The 24905-nt window shown below is 43.5% G+C and overlaps 1 protein-coding gene across 2 annotated transcripts in view; it reads left to right on the forward strand.

Moving 5' to 3' along the window:
• CDH12 (cadherin 12) overlaps positions 1-24905 on the forward strand; it is a 255751-nt gene that overhangs the window by 53224 nt on the left and 177622 nt on the right. For both annotated transcript variants that reach the window (XM_074985953.1, XM_074985954.1), the window contains exon 2: positions 7079-7373. In XM_074985953.1, coding sequence (XP_074842054.1) covers positions 7079-7373 — 295 coding nt within the window. The remainder of the gene's footprint in view (positions 1-7078; positions 7374-24905) is intronic.

The following is a 24905-nucleotide window of genomic DNA, read 5'->3' on the forward strand; positions in this document are numbered from 1 at the left end:
ATAATTCCTTGACACTTTATGAAGCACATTTGGCCTTTTGCCTTCCTCAGGAAATGAGGTACTTGCAGATTCACAAGTTGTGTCAACTTTTGGAAGGCATTAATATAAGTTCTCCATATATAACGAATGAAACAAGTGAACATCTCCAAAGAAGAAACATTGCTAATCCACATCACTGCTTAATTTGGCATGTGTTCCACAGCTCCTGTGCACCTTATGAACTATGAAGAGCTGACATACTTACTGAAGTTTTATGCACTTTCTAGTTTAATGTGTCTCATAAAAAGGTAAGGAAAAATGACATGCAGAATAAATAAGCTGTCGATGGGCAGGTAAGGACTTTATAAAGCTGTGATATATTTGTTAATTATCTGAAGCAGTAAGACCCCATTCAGCAAAGTACCTGAATATTTGTTTAAAAAGCTGCTGAAATCTGTCCCTGTTCAGCAAAACACCAAAGCATTCATGGAAGCTGGTCTTTGCTGGTCACTTAAGCTACGTCTACACGTGAAGCCTACATCGAAGTAGCTTATTTCGATGTAGCGACATCAAAATAGGCTATTTCAATGAATAATGTCTACATGTCCTCCGGGGCTGGCAACGTCGACGTTCAACATCGACGTTGCGCAGCACCACATCGAAATAGGCGCTGCGAGGGAACGTCTACACGCCAAAGTAGCACACATCGAAATAAGGGTGCCAGGCACAGCTGCAGACAGGGTCACAGGGCGGACTCAACAGCAAGCCGCTGCCTTAAAGGGCCCCTCCCAGACACAGTTGCACTAAACAACACAAGATCCACAGAGCCGACAACTGGTTGCAGACCCTGTGCATGCAGCATGGATCCCCAGCTGCCACAGCAGCAGCCAGAAGCCCTGGGCTAAGGGCTGCTGCACACGGTGACCATAGAGCCCTGCAGGGGCTGGAGAGAGCGCGTCTCTCAACCCCTCAGCTGATGGCCACCATGATGGACCCCGCTATTTCGATGTTGCGGGACGCGGATCGTCTACACATGCCCTACTTCGACGTTCAACTTCGAAGTAGGGCGCTATTCCCATCCCCTCATGGGGTTAGCGGCTTCGATGTCTCGCCTCCTAACATCGATGTTAACATTGAAATAGCACCCAACACGTGTAGCCGTGACGGGCACTATTTCAAAGTTAGTGCCGCTACTTCGAAATAGCGTGCACGTGTAGACACGGGCTTAAAGTGCAGAAGTTTGGGGACTGGAAGAGACCTTTCAATTCCTTGCCACTTAAAGTCTTCTGCTTTAAAAGTCCTCAGTGTCACAGATTCTCTGATCTTGTATGCTACGCTACCACCACCCAAATGCAAAACAAACAAATATTTTTGAACTCTGGAGGATGCACTAGGAAACTTCTTCCTGAGGTAGCCATGTTAGTTTTCATTTTAACAAAACAAAGCAGCAGACATGTAGCACTTTAAAGACTAACAAAATGATGAATTAGGTGATGAGGTTTCATTGGACAAATCTACTTCTTCTGATCTAACTGTGGAGATTGTTCCTGTGGAGTTACCCTGGATCTTTAACAGTTCCTCATGAGAAAACTTGAAAAAACCCTCTATTTTTTTTACTAGCATACCTTCAGTTTCAGGCACATCCACACGGAATATTGGAATCAGATCATAGTCTTGAAAAAGGTGACTTTATTAACATAACAAAGAAGACACTTGGTAAAGCATACTTGGTTGCTATGTGCTACAGAACAACTACAAATAAAAACTAAATTATAACATAGAGAATTGCTTCCCTGGAATTCAGTTGCAGTTACAGTGTACAGGAGGGTTTAGCACAGAGGAGTTTAATCAAACAAATAAATAAATAAACACAAAAGAAAACTTGATCCTGTCTAATTAAACATTCTCTATCTGCTTACATATCCCTTGTTTAAGGGCTCAGTCTTTCCTTAGGCATGGATATCACTGAAAAATCCATGCACTTATTCCTGGTTCAGTCCATCTCCCTCTCCCCAGCTCCTGCTCTTAACTCACACACAAAGTAGATTGAACCAGTATTTCATTTCAAATCTCTCACCCTCTTCCCAATGGGTCTTCTGGCTTCCTGCCAGCTCTTCCTGGATACCCTGGACACTCTCCTCCCTTTAACAGTCAATTTAGTTAACTGAATCCTGGATTTCTAGAAAAGGGCAGTACCCCTCCCATCCATCAAAGCATGTACTAGTTTTACTGAAGGTAGTGGGATTTCACTGTTCTAGGAAATCATGAAGTCAAATACTATGATTTTATTTTGAAAGGGAATAAAGAATTAGCTCCCTTCAGGCCATCCACCACCAGGCCAGGTCTTCTTCCTCCACTTGGAGGTGCTGCTCTGCTACCTCTGCCTAGTGTTGGATGCTGGTGGTGTACAGCGTGTCCTTTGTTGTTTGCCTGCCAGACCTCCTGGTGTGGGTCTGCCCTAGCGTTGGGGGAACCTGGTCCCCATCCTCCACCTCTGGTGTTATGTCTGGCACGACAGAGGGGGTGGGGCTCTCCCTGCCCTCTGACTGCACAGCTGTAGTGATTGAAAGGGAAATATGGACAACACATCAGTCCTGCTCTGGAATCCCAAGATTTGCGACCCCCCACCCCCTGTGGGCAGCAGCCCCCCACCCCCATCCAATAGCAGGGTGGCCATGGAGATTACAGGTGCTGACGGGTTGCCCACCCTTCTGGGACCAGGCTTATGTGATGTCTGGCTTCACCCACCCCTTCCCTGTATGAGCAGCTCATGGTGCTGTCCCTGTCTGCAAGTGTGGAGTATTGCCAGTGGCTGTTTTGGCCTGCTGGGAGCCATGGCCAGCTGGGCTGTGTCAGGCTTAGGTCCTCTTGGTGTCCAGGTGGCACACTGGCAGCTGTGTACCCCTACCAGTGAGATGGGGTGTGCACCCCACCAGGTACTTACCAGAGAGTCCCTCGCCAAGGTCTGGTGATGCTTAGCTGGACCACTACGAGAGGAGGTCAATGACCAGGTCTCCCTCCTTGCTGGGCCACTCTGTGGGTGGCTCTGTGTTGGGCAGGGTGGCGCTTTCTGGGGGTCTGGCCTCTTCTGCATCCCCAGGGTGTGACTCATCCACGGCAGTGTCCAGGATGGCATTGGGAGGAAGCTGTCCCTGGTCCTGGGAGGGTTCAGAGTGCCTGGTAGAAGGGGCAGGATGTAGGCCCTGCCCCTGAGCAGCTAGCTGAGCCAGCTGAGTTGTGGGCCCAGGCATAGCCCTGATGCAACTCCTTTACCTAGCTCCTCACTTGTGCAGGGTGTCTCCAGGCAGCCAGCCTAGTGGCAAGCTGGGAGAAGGCATTATGACACTTGCCCCCTGCATCCCTGAGGACCTCCTTCTCTGCTTATATAACTAAGCTTCATGCTCCATTAATGAAACCATTTCTCTTGTTTTCAGTAATGCATTTTTGGTATAATTTACTTTTACTTTTCATGTTTTCCCTATTGTGTTTTGCCTTGTATAATATGCTAGCAGATTTACTTGACATTGCTCTGGTCCTTAACTCAAGTAGTAAGATTGTATTTAAACGATACTATTATTAAATAAAACACAATGTTCTTTTTATTAAGTTATGTTTTATTTCAGATTTCTTTTAAAAGGTTTATTTAAATTTTTGCATTTTTTTAAAATGGGAATTCCATCTAGTGTATTTCTTCTTCATTGCTGTAAACTCTTGTCATTCAATATATTTTAACAATATGTTTAGTTAATTTGATTTCTAATAGCGGTTTCTTTTAGCTTTCAAATCTTAATATTTGATTTAGCTGTGGAAAAACTGATCCGTTCTCCAAATTCTCTGTTTTGTGTCTTTTCTGTAAGGTTTATTGAGAAGCAAACCTATATGAGTAGTAACAGAGAGTAAGCCGTGCTAGTCTGTACACTATCAAAACAAAAAGCAGTGAAGTAGCACTTTAAAGACTAGCAAAATAGTTTATTAGGTGAGCTTTTGAACCTAATAAACTATTTTGCTAGTCTTTAAAGTGCTACTTCACTGCTTTTTGTTTTGAAACCTATATGAGGTTCATCCTACTGTGGTAGCCTATCTACGTTCTGTCTGTTTCAACTTACACTCAGTTGTGTCAGTTTTGAGGAGGGTACTTGATTTCTGTTTGACTGTATAAGAAGCAATCCTATTCTGGGCACATAAGATTTTCCTGCCACAACAAAATCCTCACATGGCTTTAAGATCTGATAAGGGGACGCTGTATACCAAATCTGGTGGTCTTAGCTGTTACCATTTAGGAGAAGGTCTTGATCAACCAAACAAATAAGCAAGCTCTCCAAAATATATAGTAGATAATATAGGGTCTCCAGACTGCATAGTTTAAGGCAGCAGTGTCCAAAAGAAATTCACCACTTGCTGCCACCCTCCCCAGCCAGGCACCAGCCCCCAAACCAGGCACCCTCCCCCACCCCCAACCAGGCACCCTAACCCCAGCTCCCGCAAATTGCTGGTGATTCACCATAGCCAACAGTGTAGCTGCACTGCATGAGCTACCCAGCTGCACTGCCCCACCCCAGATGCCAGCCTGTGAGCTGAGCACACCACCCGGCTGGACCGAGCTGCACCACCCACCCAGCCATGCCGCACTGCACAGCCGTGCCACCTGAGCCACTCAGTTATGCCACTCACCTGCCCAGCCTGAGCTGCTCAGCCATGTGGGGCACATGTGCAGAGTAGCAGGAGGGGTGCCTGATGCGTGCAGCTTTCCTGAGCTGCACTGGCCACATTCAGCTCTCCCATTCAGCACATGTGGTGTACAGATGGCATATTGGACACTGCTGGTTTAAGACAACTCATTGATGCATCTTGACAACTAATTTGCAACCTCTGCCCATCACAGCAGATCTCATTACCTCTTATTAGATTGGATTAAGAGCAACTTAAATGTCTTCCTTCATTTAAATCTATGGCAAACCAGGAATGTCATACCGCCATCATGTAGTCTTCAATGTCCATCCAAGTTTTCTAACTGCATCTTATAAATGACTGTGAAACAGATGTCAACATGGAGAAAATAAGGCCACGATTAAAATGATTTTTTGGTTTAATGCCCATCTCCAAAATCAGGATTTAAAGCACCATTGTATTAGGCACTATTCAAACAAATGCAAAAAAACATGGCTGATACAGAGAGCTTGCAGTCTAGGTTCTTCTCAAATTAAGAATAAATAACTACCATTCCAAATGGCCTGTCAGATGTATAGAAACTGTGTTTTGGTCCAGCTTTCCCTTTGATTGCAGGTCTACACTACAAATTTACAGTGATGCAGCTGCACTGTTGTAGCATTTTTGGTGAAAATGTCCTCAGTAAACAGGAGAGAGTTCTGCCATCTACTTTATAACTCTACCTTCATGAGAAGCAGTAGCTGTGTTGGTGGGGCAGTTTCCCCCACCAGCATAAATTGTTGGCTAAATTTAACTGTGTTACCAAAGATGCTCGTTATTTACAACTATGAGGGACGTAGTTATTCTGAAGTACTTTTTTATTGTAGATCAGAACTCTGTGTCTATGTCTACACTACAGCAAGCCTTCAAAAGACGTTCTTCCAGAAGACTGTTCCCAAAAAACTTCTTTCAAAAGAGCACATCCACACACAAAAAAGCGATCCACTCCTTCGATAGGGAGTTTCCACACAGCCCCACTTTTTTAAAAGAATGGGTCAGAGACTGAAAAATCTGGCACCATGGAGGACTGCTCTTTGCAGAAAAAGGGCACCCGGGGCATCTATACAGGTGTTTTTCTCATAGAATCTTTCAGAAGAAGACACTCTTCCTCATGTGGGAGAGGAAGGGTGCTGCCAGAAAAAGCATTGCATTCTTCTGATTTAATATTGAAAGAGCACCCTGGGATTTTTCAAAAAAGCCCCATCTTTTTCAAAAAAACTTGCTAGTGTAGATGTAGCCTGTGGGAAAATCACTTAAGCTGTGTCTACACTGCATACCTCTACCCTCACCCTGTGCCAAGGTACACAAGTTTCACCAGCATAAATGGTAGTGTACAGAGATTTGTTGACAGGAGAGCTCCTGATGTAGCAACTGCTTCACACTGAAGTGGTTTTATTGGTTTCACCTTAAACGTCTGATAATGTGAACCACCAGCCCATTTGAGCACTTTTAATTAAACAAAATTTGTTTATTTTTAAAAGAATGGGTACAGTTTTAACTAGAAATGATAGAAAATAATACAAACAAATGTTGCAACACAAAGCAAAATTTAGGAAAAAGAAATTAGATCAGCGTATATTAATAGTTTAATGTATAAATAATTTCCTATCTCATAAATGAGGTTTCCCCATAAAATTCAGTCTGTTACAGAGCTGGCTACCTACACAGAAACCAGAATTGAAAGAATCATGAAACCTGCCCTGGTTAACAAGGATCTTCCTTAATGAATAGCTCCACAGTTCTTCTCCCTGCCCGTGTTTATACTGAACATAACCTTTTATTTCTGCTCACAGACGGTGTGACTCTCTTTTGTTCTAAAGTTCCTTTTAACCTGAAAGTGATTTTGATTGTTTGTTCTTGCCTCTGGTGGTTTCCCAATAAAAATGCTACTATTGCACAAGGCTAAAAAGTTGAAATTTGCCTTGTGTCACTGGTTAAATTGCCCAAGAAAACAGCTTCCCCTGCTCAAATGGGCCATCACTGAGACTCATTATCTACTAGTGACTAAATTTTACTCCAAGTTCACAAAGCAATTTTATTTCATTCCTAAAATATTACCCTTATATACATCTATGAGCTACCAGTTTTCTCTAGATATTTTGTATTTTGTAGTCAAATTCATAATCTGGCACTTTTCAAGTTTATATATCTTATGGATTTTGCATAGGTTTAATCAGTTAGGATTTTGAAATTCTTCCTTTTTAGATATTAGTAATGGATAAAAATTACCTTTATTGTATTGCCAATCATTTCCTCTTATATCTAGAAGACATTAAGAGAGCGCAGTATTTTTTTCCAAGACAGATGATTATCTAATAATCTAATGATTTTCCAGGGAGGAATGACCAATTAATATTTTTTCACCCCCACCCCCTTCTTTTCTGTTCTTAAGCTTCATTCTGACTTGGACAAGGGAGTGGGCACTGTTAAATACACCCTCACAGGTGACGGAGCTGGCACAGTATTTACCATTGATGAGACCACAGGAGACATACATGCTATAAGGAGCCTCGATCGAGAAGAAAAGCCTTTCTACACATTGCGTGCTCAGGCTGTGGATATAGATACCAGGAAACCACTGGAGCCTGAATCAGAGTTCATCATCAAAGTCCAGGATATTAATGACAACGAACCAAAGTTCCTAGATGGGCCATATGTTGCCAGTGTCCCAGAAATGTCTCCAGTGGGTGAGTAAGAAATTAAACCTCCTGCTAGCTAACTAGATCCCACTTTGTTGCTTTCATAGTCAGTTTCTCGTGAGCATGCTGAAGGGAAAATTCAACTCCTTAAATTCAAGGTTAGAACACACAAAATTGCGTGGGTTTGTACTGAGAACTATACAGATTTCAGTTTATTTTAACATTATTTTCTTACATTCAAGTCTCTGATCTTTCCCACTGTTAATGTAACCAGGAATTTAAGTCAGAGCCCACCCTGAATGAAATGGCCGCTATGCTTTTGCACAGAGTAATGAGCTCTCTCCTTTCACCAGTTCAGTTGTCCAGGGAAGCAGGTTAACAGCAGCCTGTCTCCTAACCCCCTCCACATGGCAGCACTAGATTTACAGTCTTTGCATTCGGGGTGATTATGATAGATGCCTGTTCAGTAGCACAAAGGGGACAAGACGACAAGTGTTCCCTATAAACTGTGCACTTGGGCAGACACCCACAAGAGATTCATATGCATCCCAGCAGACTGGCAGTGTGTCCAGTGCTGCCCACCACCAGCAGCTTGTGTTTCTGTTTGTGGTGCACATAAAAAATTACTGTGCACATGGACAGAAAAAATATTAGAGGGAATGCTGGACAATACTCTGAGTGCCTGGTCCCCACAGCTTTGAGCATCTACTGGAACAGACACAGTCTGGCTCTTCAAGGGCCACAAATGGTGCTCACATCATGCTCAGCTGTCCACACAACCTGGGAATAGAAGCAAGGGCTTCAATTCAATCAACAAGAGACAATTTCTCTCACAAGGTAGTAACAGTTTTGCTTTGTAGCTTTCAAGGATCAGTGTCTTAGGTGCCTGGTTGCTGCTGTTTATTACCCTGTTCACTCACTCCAAAACTGCTTCCTTTTCTCTAGCATCTTCACAAATCAAAGATTAGAATGGGAAGTAGAATCCTTCTTTGTGGGGGCTTTCTTCTAATGGTAGCTTCTGCAAACTCCTAGCATTGACCACGTGAGCTCATCAACATCGGGTTATGATCTTGACATTTAGATATTCTACAGGGTCACAGCACCACTTTGTTCTCTGTGCTTCCAGGACCAACTTCACTGCAGTCCTGGGAGCTCATGAATATGACTACTGATTCCCTGAACTGAGGACTGCTAGGCTGACCACCCATCCTGGCTCTTCCTCTTTGGTGGGGGAAACAATGGTACCAAAATAGGAACAACACTTGCCACAACAATCGTCCCCTTCCCTTGCCCTTTCTCATTAAGAATGGAAAGATAGGCACCTAGGTGTTGGACTGATTATTGTCAGCATAGCTAACCAACAGCCCGGTTAGTGGCTTCTTGGGCTAGGTTACGTTCAAGTGTGTACTCTTGTTTTCACCAGACCCCCAAATGTTAGCCCTGTTTGTTTGTTTGCTGCAGGAAACACATTATGTCTGCTGACCTCTGAGGTCCAGCTATTGATATTCTGCTGGAAACTAGGTGATCCATCATACAGAAGACACGAACTGATCAGTACTTGATTTTTCTGGAAAGGCTACAAACAGCACTTGGATTCCTTGCAGGGCCATCCTTCAAGTTCATAATGCCTTACGCAGTTTGAGCACCTTCATCACTGCCCTTGCTGGGCAGTGGCTGCCAAGGATAGGGCTGGCTACCATAGTTGGCCACGGTACTGCCCGTGTCTCACTCTCCTGTTCCAGCAGCGGCCCTAAGCATATGCAGCACACAGCTGCCTGGGGCACCATGAAGTTTAGGGCACCTGAACACCTGTGTATGCTGCATATGCCTTGGGACAGCTCTGATCCCAGGAGCTTCACAGTCTAGGATGCTACCCTGTAGTTAAGATTTAGGGCATCTATCAGCTCCAAGTTTCTTATACCGTATTTCTTGAGATCAGCTTCCCTAACTCATGCTGTTTTCTGCAATAACTTGATCTTCAGACACTGCAACCCTCCCTTTAATCTCCCAGCTGGGGTTTGTATGTGTTTCCAGAATAATAAATATTAGCTTTAGTAGCCATTTCTCATGCTTGATGAGTAGGAAATTCGGTATATTTTTCTCTTGAAACTTTTCTATCTGATTATCTGTGAAGATGAGGTAGTTTTCAGAAAAAATTGTCTTTTCCTAAAAATGGTATCCTTTTTCACTTTTGAATTATACATTTGTGTACGTTCTGCTCCTAAGAGTAAATGGATTATGTGCCATGCTCTAACACTTTACAGTAACAGGACGGCCTTTGTGTGTAAATCAGAACAGCTGCTCAATATATTCAAAAGACCTAAAGCAGACTCTAGGCATCTAAAGCTACTCTGATGAAGTGGATGAAAAAATATACACACACTTTACTCTGTCCCTATATGAAGCAAAACTTAATCTTATCATGGGATTTAGCAGAGAAAAATTAGGAGTTATAAATTAAATGAGCCATATACTTCTGTTGATACAGCCTTTGACTGGGGCATCCTTCAGGGTTCTCTACCCACTTAGGATTTTGTTTTTCCTTGATACTTTCCCAACACAGCTCTTGTATATAGTGTAACAAATTGTAACTGAGGGATCTGAGTGTCTTTTATTCAGCATTAACAGTTTGTGGTTTACACAGCCAGTTAAGTGTTCATTCATGGAGCACTTTATTCCTGAAATAAAACAATATTTGTAGAAAGGACAAGTGAAGACTTTAAGAAGTAACTTGGAATACCTTTGGGAAATATTCTGCAGAGTGTATCAGAATGTCTTGTTTGCTTTTTCGTTACTATCACTAGTGCCTTTTCAAAATATAGCTGACTGCAAACTATCTATTCTAAATTTTTGTTCAGCCAACACAGAAAGCAGATTAGAATACAAGAAATATCTTAAAATGGTCTAAATAATTATTTATGTATGTATTTTAGAAGAATAGAACACTTTTAGAAGCGTCTCTGTTTGTAAGGGATTTAATGTTCGGGTTATAAAGTTCCAGACATAAGAGGAAAAAAATCAAAAGGAATGCATATAGAAACACACAAATAAAGGATACAAAGAAATCTAGAGGTAGGGTGTATGTGTGGATATATAATTGAGTTACTTTATATGAAAATGTTGCCAGTATTGTCCATAAGTATTTTTAATTAGCTAAAAGTGAATAGGTATTTTTCTGCCTCTGCAGCTTTTAATAAATGTATTTCTAAAAATGGGTACCGTAAAATATTTATATTATTTTTATTTTGCTGTAAATTCTGTTTGGTTTGTTGCCCACAATGAAGGAGAGGTGATAAAGAGTTTCTGCAAGTGGCTGGCTAGTAGTAGGCCTGGTGAAATGATTAGTTCAATGCTGCTGTGATTTGATTGTATTATGAATGATGTGTTACAGCATTTACAGAGGCTTGGACCAGCATTTTACAATTGTTTGAAACTGAATATGTTTGAATATGTAGCATGCTGTTCAAAAGAATAATTATAATTTGATTCTGTTTGAATTGGCTGTGAATGAAGTTGTCCACATTATACAATAGTATATGTGAGACAACATGGTATCTATCTCTCCCTTTTTTGTGCTTCCCAACCATTTTGCATGATGGAGAATGCAATTTCTTGAATATAACAAGGCTCCAGGGTATACTTTTTAACTACTACCAAGAATAGTTATAGTGACCAGCCAGATGAAGTACAGTGAACCACAAGCAAACAAATTAGTGAAGTGTTAATAAAAATGCAAAATATTAAAGGTTTTTATGTGGCTGTAAACTGAAGCTGAGAAAACTTGCAAATTTCTCATTTAGGGACAACAGATATATTCATAACAGCAAACACTGGAGACCCCATACAGTCCTATTAAATTAAACTAAAGCCTCCTATTGCTGCCCAGGAAAGTTATCCTTTTGTCTCTATTTTTAGCTCATGTTCACTGATGGGAACTTCCTCACTACACAATTGCCTGAATAACCTTTTTTTTTTCTTTTTTTTAATATGAAAAACCAGCTCTTCCAGCAAAGTGTGCCCAAGCAATTTGAGGGAGCAAAACCAGCATTTCTCAAAGACATATCAGTCCATCTGCCCACATTATTATTTACATTTATGTTAGCACCTAAAATCCCCATTATGCTAGGGACCCGACATACATAAATGAGAAATGGCCTGTCCCTAGGGCTTATAGTTTAAAAACACAAACAGATTCAAGGTAGAGGTAAAGATACAAAATACAGGAAAGTAAATCTGATTTAGCATTGACACAGCCTTTTATTTACGCATACAGGTTGAAACTGTCTCATCCAGCAAATAGACAATGGATGTTGCAGGACGAGAGCTGCTGCTGTGCAGAGTGGAGCAGAGCCTGACTGGTGGCAAGGAGCTCTGGGGAGCCCAGGGCAGGGAGCCAGGCCAGGTAGCCCCACCACTGGCAGCCCAGCAGAAGCTGAGGTCCCACTGTTAGGAGTTCTGCCACAGTCGGGAGCCGTGTTAGGAGTGGCAGTGAGCCAGCAGGGAACCCAGTTGTGACATGAAACCGCCCCATCAGCCATGCAGCACAGAGCCCAGCAGCAATGTGGAGGGGAGCTGGCAGGGGTAGCAGCCTTGTAGCCATGAGGACCCCGGCCAGGGGAGACCCACAGTCCTGTGACCTGTGGTGGGGAGCCTGGCCAGCGATCCCATAGCAGTGGGGAACCTGACCAGGGCACAGGAGCCAGGCAGCCCCCCCTGAAGCTCCATGTGGGAGACCTGCTGGAGTGGAGCTCCCCTCTGGGCAGCCTGGGGGCCTGACCTTCCCTCATTCAGGACCTTCAAGTCCCGAGGGTGCCAGATGAGGGAGGTATAACCTGTATTATTTCATAGTTGTATTTTTGTCTTTTTTTGTTTGTTTGTTTTTGTGAGTGGAGGTAAAGAGGAGCAGGGGAAAAAAAGGACGGTAAATCAGTAGTCACTGTCAACTGCCTTGTCATGGTCAACAGGGTAGATTAGATAGAGTTCATAGTACAGCAGGGAGTTGATGAAAGATGAGGTATGGCTGCTTGGATTTTATCAGGGAGCTTTTCTCATTCATAAGGAACAACCAAGAAAGTTTTTGGAGACACACATCTCATAGAGCTGGAAGGGACCTCAGGAGGTCATTGAGTCCAGTCCCCTGTCCTCTTGGCAGGACCAAGTACCATCCCTTGTTTTAAAAAATAAAATAAACAAAAAAGATCTCACTATTTCCTTCCATCTTTCCCTGTCCAGTGTGGAGTGGCTTAGTTTCTGTAGACTAGCTCCGCACCAATCTACTACATCATCTATCCATTCTCTGTGGGGTCTGCCTCTCCTATTCCAACCATCCATTATGCTGAATAGTAGGGTCTTGATTTTTCATTCATCATTCATTCTGCAAATACGTCCAAATAGTTGTAGCTTCCATTTTATAACCTTCTCCGGCAGCTTCTCTTTCGGCTGCATCTTTCTATATAGCTCCTTATTGGTGACCTTCTGCATCCATCCTATTCTCAGAATCTTTCTATAACAACTCCTTTCGAATCCTAATATTCTTCTTTTCGAATCTTTCATTATCACCCATGTCTCGCATCTGTACAACATGCTGCTGAATACAAACATTTTCAAGATGCCCAGCTTTGTTCTTAAGCTAATTGCTTTGCTTTTCCAGATCTTATCCATCGCCTTCAAACTTGCTCTTGCTTTCGCTATTCTACTTGCTATTTTCTTCTTACAGTCTAGATCATACGGTATGTTGCTCCCCAGATATGTGAACTTCTCTACATTTTCTAGTTCAATACCATCCACACTGATCTTCCTTCCTCTTTCCTTATCTCCAAATAACATTGTTTTTGTTTTATTGATATTCATAATCAGTCCGTACCGCTTCCCTTCTTTGTTTAACACCTGCACCATTTTTGCTAGCTTCTACTCATCTTCTTCAATGATAACTATATCATCCATGAACCTCAAGTTGTTAATTGTTATCCCGTGCACAGATATCCCTTCTACCTCTTCCTTGACCTTGTCCATCACTCTCTCCAGATGTGAGATGAAGATACTTGGTGATATTGGATCTCCTTGTCTCGTACCTCTACTTGTTTTAAACCAACTTCCCAACTCCCCACATGTTCTCACCGCTGCCTCCACATTATCACTGATATCTTTCAACAGCCGTATTAGTCTGCTATCCACTCTGTATGACTCCAACACTGCCCAGCTCACTTTCTGATCTATACTGTCAAATGCCTTTTGAAAATCGACAAAGCAAGTGTATATGTTTTTGTTCGTTCATCGAGCTTTCTCCGCTATCAGTCTCAGTGCCAATATCTGCTGTATGGTACTTCTATCTTTTCTGAACCCTGCTTGCTCCTCTTCTATATGTTTTTCTACCTGCGATCTCAATCTCTCAGTCAGTATCATCATCAGTAACTTGGTTAGATGACTCGTTAAGGCAATCGTTCTGTAGTTCTTGCACTCCAATGTACTTCCTTTCTTGGGTAGTAACAAAGAGGAAGCCGTGCTAGTCTATACACTATCAAAACAAAAGGCAGTCAAGTAGCACTGTAAAGACTAACAAAATGGTTTATTAGGTGAGCTTTTTGTACAAAAACAAATCGACAGGGCCAGACGAATACCCAGAAACCAGCTACTCCAAGATCAGCCCAAAAAAGCAAAGAACAGAACACCACTGGTCATCACCGACAGCCCCCAACTCAGACCACTGCAACAAATTATTAAAGACCTACAACCTATCCTTAATCAGGATGCCACACTCCAGAAGGCCCTGGGTGACATGCCTGTTCTCTCCTACAGACAAACTCCCAACCTCATGAGGGCTACGTCTACACTTGAAGCCAATATCGAAACAGCTTATTTCGATGTAGCAACATCGAAATAGGCTATTTCGATGAGTAACGTCTACACGTCCTCCAGGGCTGGCAACGTCGATGTTCAACTTCGACGTTGCGCATCACCACATCGAAATAGGCGCTGAGAGGGAACGTCTACACGCCAAAGTAGCACACATCGAAATAAGGGTGCCAGGCACAGCTGCAGACAGGGTCACAGGGCGGACTCAACAGCAAGCCGCTCCCTTAAAGGGCCCCTCCCAGACACACTTGCACTAAACAACACAAGATACACAGAGCCGACAACTGGTTGCAGACACTGCCTGCAGCATGGATCCCCAGCTGCCGCAGCAGCAGCCAGAAGCCCTGGGCTAAGGGCTGCTGCCCACAGTGACCATAGAGCCCCGCAGGGGCTGCAGAGAGAGAGCATCTCTCAACCCCCCAGCTGATGGCCGCCATGGAGGACCCGGCAATTTCGACGTTGCGGGACGCGGCTCGTCTACACGGTCCCTACTTCGACGTTGAACGTCGAAGTAGGGCGCTATTCCGATCCCCTCATGAGGTTAGCGACTTCGACGTCTTGCTGCCTAACGTCGAAGTTAACTTCGAAATAGCGCCCGACGCATGTAGCCGCGACGGGCGCTATTTCGAAGTTAGTGCCGCTACTTCGAAGTAGCGTGCACGTGTAGACACAGCTGAGGATTCTCACTAACAGCCACAGTCTATACCCCAGGAATACCAGTCCTGGAAACTTTCCCTGCAACAAAGCCTGCTGCCAGCTTTGTCCACATATCTTCTCTGGAAATATCATCACTGGACCTAACCAGGTTACTCACAGAATCACGGGCACTTTCTCATGCTCCTGTACTAACATGATATATGCCATCGTGTGCCAACAATGCCCAGATGCTTTGTGTATTGGACAGACTTCTAACTCCCTTAGACAAAGGGTCAATGGGCACAAAACAAACATCAAAACACTCCAGATCCACAAACCAGTTAATCAACATTTTAATGGAATGGGGCATTCTGTCAATGACCTAAAGGTATGTGTGTTACTGAAAAGGAATTATCACACCATTTTGGGAAGAGAAACGCCGAGCTGGCTTTTATATTCAAATTCGGCACATTAACACATGGTTTAAATCATGATGGGAACTTTCTGAATCACTATAGGGGCTCGTCTGCATACTTCGCTCAATCTAATTCTTGACCTTCCCCCCCAACCCCTCCACTCTCTCATTTGCTCACCTCGATTATCTTTTTCTGATTTGTCCTCCTTGCTTACTGTTTCTAGTTCTGTGTGTGTTAAATATTGAGTCTGTTCTGGTCTGGCTATGGTCTGAAGAAGTGGGTCTGTCCCATGAAAGCTCACCTAATAAACAATTTTGCTAGTCTTTAAAGTGCTACTTGACTGCTTTTTGTTTTGATAGTGTATAGACTAGCACGGCTTCCTCTTTGTTACTACCCAAGAAAGGAAGTACACTGGAGTGCAAGAACTACAGAACGATTGCCTTAACGAGTCATCTAGGCAAGGTGCTGATGATGATACTGACTGAGAGATTAAGATCGCAGGTAGAAAAACATATAGAAGAGGAGCAAGCAGGGTTCAGAAAAGATAGAAGTACCATACAGCAGATATTGGCACTGAGACTGATAGCAGAGAAAGCTCGATGAATGAACAAAAACATATACACTTGCTTTGTCTATTTTCAAAAGGCATTTGACAGTATAGATCAGAAAGTGAGTTGGGCAGTGTTGGAGTCATACAGAGTGGATAGCAGACTAATACAGCTGTTGAAAGATATCAGTGATAATGTGGAGGCAGCGGTGAGAACATGTGGGGAGTTGGGAAGTTGGTTTAAAACAAGTAGAGGTACGAGACAAGGAGATCCAATATCACCAAGTATCTTCATCTCACATCTGGAGAGAGTGATGGACAAGGTCAAGGAAGAGGTAGAAGGGATATCTGTGCACGGGATAACAATTAACAACTTGAGGTTCACGGATGATATAGTTATCATTGAGAAAGATGAGTAGAAGCTAGCAAAAATGATGCAGGTGTTAAACGAAGAAGGGAAGCGGTACGGACTGATTATGAATATCAATAAAACAAAAAACAATGTTATTTGGAGATAAGGAAATAGGAAGGAAGATCAGTGTGGATGGTATTGAACTAGAAAATGTAGAGAAGTTCACATATCTGGGGAGCAACATACCGTATGATCTAGACTGTAAGAAGAAAATAGCAAGTAGAATAGCGAAAGCAAGAGCAAGTTTGAAGGCGATGGATAAGATCTGGAAAAGCAAAGCAATTAGCTTAAGAACAAAGCTGGGCATCTTGAAAATGTTTGTATTCAGCAGCATGTTGTACAGATGCGAGACATGGGTGATAATGAAAGATTCGAAAAGAAGAATATTAGGATTCGAAAGGAGTTGTTATAGAAAGATTCTGAGAATAGGATGGATGCAGAAGGTCACCAATAAGGAGCTATATAGAAAGATGCAGCCGAAAGAGAAGCTGCCGGAGAAGGTTATAAAATGGAAGCTACAACTATTTGGACATATTTGCAGAATGAATGATGAATGAAAAATCAAGACCCTACTATTCAGCATAATGGATGGTTGGAATAGGAGAGGCAGACCCCACAGAGAATGGATAGATGATGTAGTAGATTGGTGCGGAGCTAGTCTACAGAAACTAAGCCACTCCACACTGGACAGGGAAAGATGGAAGGAAATAGTGAGATCTTTTTTGTTTATTTTATTTTTTAAAACAAGGGATGGTGCTTGGTCCTGCCAAGAGGACAGGGGACTGGACTCAATGACCTCCTGAGGTCCCTTCCAGCTCTATGAGATGTGTGTCTCCAAAAACTTTCTTGGTTGCTCCTTATGAATGAGAAAAGCTCCCTGATAAAATCCAAGCAGCCATACCTCATCTTTCATCAACTCCCTGCTGTACTATGAACTCTATCTAATCTACCCTGTTGACCATGACAAGGCAGTTGACAGTGACTACTGATTTACCGTCCTTTTTTTCCCCTGCTCCTCTTTACCTCCACTCACAAAAACAAACAAACAAAAAAAGACAAAAAATACAACTATGAAATAATACAGGTTATACCTCCCTCATCTGGCACCCTCGGGACTTGAAGGTCCTGAATGAGGGAAGGTCAGGCCCCCAGGCTGCCCAGAGGGGAGCTCCACTCCAGCAGGTCTCCCACATGGAGCTTCAGGGGGGGCTGCCTGGCTCCTGTGCCCTGGTCAGGTTCCCCACTGCTATGGGATCGCTGGCCAGGCTCCCCACCACAGGTCACAGGACTGTGGGTCTCCCCTGGCCGGGATCCTCATGGCTACAAGGCTGTTGCCCCTGCCAGCTCCCCTCCACATTGCTGCTGGGCTCTGTGCTGCATGGCTGATGGGGCGGTTTCATGTCACAACTGGGTTCCCTGCTGGCTCACTGCCACTCCTAACACGGCTCCCGACTGTGGCAGAACTCCTAACAGTGGGACCTCAGCTTCTGCTGGGCTGCCAGTGGTGGGGCTACCTGGCCTGGCTCCCTGCCCTGGGCTCCCCAGAGCTCCTTGCCACCAGTCGGGCTCTGCTCCACTCTGCACAGCAGCAGCTCTCATCCTGCAACATCCATTGTCTATTTGCTGGATGAGACAGTTTCAACCTGTACACTTTCAATGCTCGGGGGAGACATCTCTTTCAATTCTTCAATCAGTCTCTCTGAGACACTCGGGTCCAGCTGTGCTTTGTATAGATCAGTGCAATATCTCATCCATCACTGCACAATCTTCTCCCTGTTCATGAGCAGTTCTTCATTCTCATCTTTAATTGCCATCTGCTTCGGTTACCATTTCCTATTAATAGTCCTAATTGTTTTATATGCCTCCCTCGTCTTACATTCGCTGTAATACCTCTCAATATCTTCACATTGCTCCTCTAACCATTTCTCCTTATCCTTTCTGGCTGCTTTCCTTACCTCATTGCATTTCATTCTATATTGCTGTTCTGCCATCTCAGAACCATCTCTTATGATCTTCAACACTCTTTTCTCTTGAACCAACTTCAGTGTCTTCTGGGTAATCCACTTCTTATTGATCTTTTCTTCTTCTGGAACAGTCTGCTCAATTTCCTTTTCTATAGTGATGGCTATCCCTACGACTCTCTTATCTAGGTCTTTCTCTCTGTGGCGATATTCTTAATCTTCTCTTCGAGCTCTGTTCTGTATGCATTCCCTCTTTCTTCCTCACATGGCCTCACCACAATTCTTCTTTTCTTAAACTGTGTCTTACATTTTCTTTTGAGTTTTATCTTGATATTTGTGATCACTAGACTGTGGTCTGAGTCTATATATGCTCCCTGGAAAGTTCAGCACTGCTGTACTGATGTTATCCATATTCCTATTTGGCTTGAGAAATAAGGTGCTTTTGAAGACTGAAGACTTTGAGGTTCCTTTTGAAAGGTCCCCATCTACACAGGCAGCACACGATTCAAAAGTAGCACTTTCAAATTCCTGCAACTGCCATTATGCTAATGAGGCACTGCATATTCATGGAAGCACTTCATTAGCATCTTCCCACCTTGCTCATTATCATGCCCCTTTTGGGAAAAAGGGGCTAGTGTAGGTGTAGCCCTAAACACATGGGCCGTTTCTACACAGGCCACTTTCTTCAAAAGTGGCATGGTAATACATGGCCCGATATAAGCAGATGAGGTGAGGATGCAAATTCCCCATGCTTCATTAGCATACTGTACTGTGATTTGGAGTCTGGGAGACAGTTCTTCTGGACTCCAAAATGGCGTGTAGAATCACGGCCCCTGGGCTAGGGGCTGTCTACCAGAAGGAAGTCTTTCTTCCAGAGGCCCCTTCTTCCCAAAAATTTTCGGGAAGAAGGGGCCTCCGGAAGAAGGACTTCCTTCTGGAAGCTCCCCCGGTGGCCACGCTTCTACATGGCATTTTGGAGTCCAGAAGAACGGTCTTCCAGACTCCCAATCACATGACCGTATGGCAATGCGCACAGGGAATTTGCATCCATGCCTCATTAGCCTGTTTCGGGCCATGTATTACCATGCCACTTTTGAAGAAAGTGGCCTGTGTAGAAACAGCCATAGTGTTTATTTCAAAATAGCACCTATTTCAAAATAACTGTTTCAGACTAGATGCTGTTAAGACAGGCCACATTTATACTACAGCAATTCTTCAAAAGAAGGTCTTCCAGAAGATATCTTCTGGAAGCTTGTCCTTTGAAAGATTGTGTCCTCACATAAAAAGTGAATTGAAAGAGCAACCCACTCTTTCAAAAGAGCACATCCACATAGCCATGGGTTCTCTTTCGAAAGAACAGGCCAGGAAACACCATGGATGGGGTCACATGGCTAAAAGGCCCTTCCAGGAGTGCCAGACATACATTCCTTTGAAAGACCCCTCCCAAATACCCCTTCCGTGCACATACTGCCAAGGCCTGCCTCACTGCACAAAGTACAGAAGAGTCTGTCCATGTTCCTGAAGCTGACAGCCAAGAGCCATGGACTGACGGGAGCCCCAGACCCACATGCTTACCCTGGCTGCTCTGCTGACCAACATTTTTGCAGTTGGGGAACACAGCCTACCTCCAGCAGCCCTGGCCCATACAGCTGTACACAGGCCACCCAGACCCCACCTAGGAACTGTTAAACAGTTGTCTGGTGAGTGTGCTGTCAGCCGCCCAAAGGCATAGTTCAGGCACCTCCCCACATTTCAAGAAGTCAGGGTGGACAACGTTCACCGGGTGGTGGGATGTGCTGTGCCTTCAACAACACTGTGGAGACCAGGAACAGGACCCTCTTTACACAATGTAGGGCCAAATCTGGCCCCAGGTACAACAAGCCCTCCACGGCCCCTGACCATCAGGCCCACTACAACGAGCCCTGTGTCCAGGAGGCCCTCCAGGATGATTTCACCCTCCAGCCCCGGTGGCCCTTCCATAGGCAACCCCCACAAACTCCTCTAGCCTGCTGCCCCACCCTGTCCCCATCACAACCCTTCCTGACCATTCACCAATAATGAGGGACATGGGGATGTTGAAAAATAATGTTATCAAACAAACCCAAGCTTTAGCAACCAGAAAAATAACATCTGAACTATGTACAAGGGGGACAGAGGGTGGGGGCACCTGAACTTGGAGAGTGAGCCTGGGATGGAGGTGGGAGGTCTTAGTCCTCCATGGACTGGGGGGGGCGTGACCCACAGTGGCCACAGGAGCCCTCCACCCCAGGTTTTGGGTCCCAATTGGGGAAAAGACTGGGGCGGGAGCATGGGGCTATCCTTTGTTTTAACAACATCTATTTTAAAGTTATTTCAATATAGGCACTGTTCCACCTGCAATTAGATTTACTGACTGAAGTAATGCACCCATTATTTTGAATTTATTTTGAAATAGCATGTGCATAGTGTAGACAACAGCAAAGTTATTTTTAAATAACAGCTGTTGTCTCAAAATAACTTGGCTGTGTGGCCATTGCCTCTGAACCCATATGAAAATGAGACATAGTGAGCTGAGACCTGCCAACCAACACTTGGAGCACAATAATTGTAAGAGAGAAATTGGTAAAACTAAAGCTAGGTGAAAGCTAATTGGTTTAACATCCATAACATTTTGAAGGATGTGAAAACTTGAAAAGCAATAAGTATTAAAAACACATGACCAAATAATTTCCAACTTGTCAGTATGACATATACTTTTCCTATAGGTATGGGAGTCCTCCCTTGTCTGTATTTGGACACAGGTTTTGGTATGTTTAATTAGAGATGTGGCAATCAAGATCTCATCTTGGAAGATGATTTCAGCATTGCAGAAGTTCGGATCCATACCTGGACACAAACTTTGCCCTTGGCTCTTCTCTTAATCGTGGCTCAGCCAATATACTGGCTCTCATCACCCTCAAAATTCAGGGAGCTTCTGACCCTGACCTTGAAACTCATCTATATACTTAGTTAGCATTTTGTTTTTAGACTCAACTCTTGTTTTTACACTGATCAGACTTATGATGAACTTTTTATAAGGTGAGTACCAGTTGCTTGCCGAGTTGTAGTACTTTGCTTTTGTCAATGATGCTATTGTTGACATAAAGTTATTGCAATGATGTGGCATTACCTTGAGATGTGTACGAACAGTTTATGCACAGGCACAGAGTGTTCCTAAACATAAAATATGTATCAATAGTTGCTTTAGTAGCCACTGATCAGCAGTAAATGTTACAAATTAACAAGAAGTTTCTTTTCTCTTACCACAAAACAACTGTAATTTTTTTTTAAGCAGGGTTGACTTTGCCACCAAATGGTTCTAAAGATTGGACATATTTTAAAAGTATTACTTTTTCCATCCACCAAGTGCCTGTGAACATTAAATATATTTTATAAAGACTGCTTTTCCAGCTACTGGCTGAGAAGCTATGAACATAATTTTTCTTTAAAATTGCTTTCCAGCTGCTGAGCTATTTTTTCCATTTTAGCTATCTTCTATTTATATTTCTCACACAAGAAAGTAAGCACAAGATTTCATTGGCACAAGACAGCTCTTAGTTTATGACAAATAATCATGTCCCAGTTGTCGCACTCTCATAAAGGCATTGTGGATAATGAAAACAAGCTGAGATTTAAACTGATTATAATAGATATACAGCTTAGGTACCAGGTGCATCTTCTGTCACCTCCCCCTCCCCCCCACCCAGTTTTGAAATGTGTATTTCTGCAGTGAACAACAAAGTGTAAGGACAGACATGAACCATCTGCAGTATTAGGGCAAGCTGGTCCAAACGATCAGACACTGATGGATTGCATGAATCAATCGAGTCATCATCTGCCCTAAAAGAGGACAAATCAAAAGGCAAAATGTTCTCAAGATTGCTAAGCTAATGGGAATCAGCAAACCAAACATGATTAATGACTTTAATTCTAGGTGTAGAAATAACTCCATGTGGCAAATTCACTACAATCCCAAGAAGACTCTCAAGTGACAAGAAAGTGATCACAAGAAATAGGATTAATAAGCATCAACAGAGAAAAATCACTGAACCCAAACACAGTGAAAGTGAAAAATTGGGGTGTAAGAGTTTTACAGTATGCCTTCCTTGTGGTTGAGATAAAAATAATCATTTAGACACATTTCATGTAAAATAAAATCTTAAAATCCATAAAAGTGGGGCTTTTTTCTGGTGAACTCACTGGAACAGAGTTCCAGCACCTTTTTTCCACCCCAACCTACTGCTGCCACTGCCTCTGTGCCCAGCTGGCTTCCAGCTACAGGGCTGCGGGTTCCCCTGCCACCCTGGCCAGGGATCTCGTAGCTGAGGCTGCTGACAGGATTTGAGTTCCAGAACCTTTTTTCTAAAAAAAAAAAGCATTTCATAAAAGTGTTATAGAAAAGGAGTGTTTAAGTGGCACGATTAAGTGTGCTTTTCTGTAAACTTCAGTGGTTGTGATTCCTGAAGCTGTGAATCTTCTGAGCCACAGATCGGTACAACATGGGCAGAAGCAATGTAGACTGGCCTTGTGCTGTGCTGCCCAGATGCCTTAGCCCTGTGATGAAAGTTTAAAGGATGTAAAGAAATGTTAAATTCTGTGCCCCTTCAGTCTTTGGCCAATAAAGTTGCCAGTAAAGCTGATCAAAAGATCACAACAATTTGCACATCTACTGGGAAATACTGTTTCAGCTAAATCAAAATATTTGGCAGGAAATTTTCACTTCTGTGTCAACTTTTGATGGAAACCAGGAAACCAGAGTGATTGGACAATCTGTCTTCTTTATTGCCATCCAACCAGCTGCTTAGCCAGCTAGTAAGCAACTGGGCTGCAAGGAAACCACACTGGCTGGCTAGTTGCCCATTTGGCTTGTCCACTAGCCAGCTTCCAGACAAGCTGGCAGATGAACTGGGCACTCTACCTACCTACCTGCCGATCATCTGAGCAGCTGAAGATCCAGACAGTTCACCCAGCTGAGGAACTGGCTGGTTTGCCCATTGCTGAGCTGGTTGGCTAGCAGAATGTTAGGGTGTCCAGGCAGCTAGGCAATCAGCCAGTCCAAAAGCCAGCCAGCTGCCACTGACCAGCAGACAGCTTGGGGAGCATTGAAAATAGCTCCATTTTGTTAGGAGCACCACATTTACAATCCTGTGATTCCATGCTTCTGTGATGATGATGATATTTTATTCCAATACAATACAAAACAAAACATCAACAATCCACAAAATGGAAATTCCCTTTCTCTCCAGCTCAGACTGCCAATGATGGCTATAGTTTCTGTGATGTGCCCATCATCTCACCAGACAATGGCCTAAAACCATTGTTATTTATTGAGCACTGACTTTGTTCTTCATGCTGTACAAAACATAGGGTGTGTCTATACTGCATTGAGGAAGTGTTATTCCAGCATAGATAGACATTCAACACTGTCATGAGTAACAATTGTTAGAGAGATAGCCGTGTTAGTGTGTATCTGCAAAAACAATGAGAAATCCAGACACGCATCTGACAAATTGGGTGTTTGCCCATGAAAGCTTATGCTCCAATAAATCTGTTAGGCTGTTTCTACACATGCCACTTTCTCTGAAAGTGGCATGCTAATAAACAGCCTGAAATATGCTAATGAGGCATGGATGCAAATTCCCCACTCCTGATTAGCATAAGGTCACATGATTTGGAGTCCAAAAGATGCTCTTCCAGACTGCAAAACGGCATGTAGGAGTGCGCCCCCTCCCCCGGGTGGTCTTCCGGAAGGAAGTTCTCCTTCTGGAGGCCCCTTGTTCCCCTTAGTCTGTAAGGTGCCACAGGATTTCTCGTTGTTTTTGTGAGTAACAATAGCAGTGAAGTCAGAACAACTTAGCTAGCCCCCTGAGTATGTACATATGGTTCTGGGTGGGTGGGTCATGACTGTGTTGCCACCTATGCTACCTACTAAGATCAAAACAAGCTCAAATCTCTTTACATGGGCTGCAGTCCCACCTGCTGAGTTCAGGAAAACAGTCACTGCACCAAGATAATTATAATCAAAATGAAATATAACACAGTTCAGACACACAATACTCTGGATTTCTAGGAGAAAGTAAAATTGCAGAGTAATAGAGATGTCACATTTTCTTTAAGTGGAATATTTAGACTTAATTATCTGTTGTTCTGCAACATATGTAGTTATTTACATGAGTACCAAGAGGGTGTAAAATAATACCAAATCAAACTGACAACAGTTTAGATCCAATTTGCACCCTGTAACCAGGGGTCTTCATCCCACACCTGTATGACAAAGCAATCTCACAAGTCACTGCTGGTTTCTGTAGCCCAAAAGCAACGGTCTATGCTGCACAGGTGCTCTGTAACCAGACAAATGCAGTAACAAGTTGATGTTGTCCATATCACTCACAATGTTGTCTGTGTATGTAATTCTTTTTCCTCTGTCAGTTACTTCAACAGTAATTCTCCTGCTACTTGTGATGTCCTCATGACACTGAACACAGCATAGGAGAGAAGCGTTGGATTCAGGAGTTCCTCCCAGCAGGTGCTGGAGTACACAGCAAAGACTGGCAGTTTCATAAATGGCATGAAAGGAAGCTAAAGGCCCCCAAAGGACTGGGAAATGAAGTGGCACTGAACAGGATGCTTTTTCACTTCCCCAGGAAGTGCTGCTCTCTCTTTCATGTTCTCACAGTGCCAAGCAAGAGAAGGTGTCACTAGGCACTGTGGAATGCCTACGTGTTGAATTGCTCAGTC

The sequence above is a fragment of the Carettochelys insculpta genome, chromosome 2 (assembly GCF_033958435.1).
Source record: "Carettochelys insculpta isolate YL-2023 chromosome 2, ASM3395843v1, whole genome shotgun sequence".
Taxonomy (NCBI): domain Eukaryota; kingdom Metazoa; phylum Chordata; order Testudines; family Carettochelyidae; genus Carettochelys; species Carettochelys insculpta.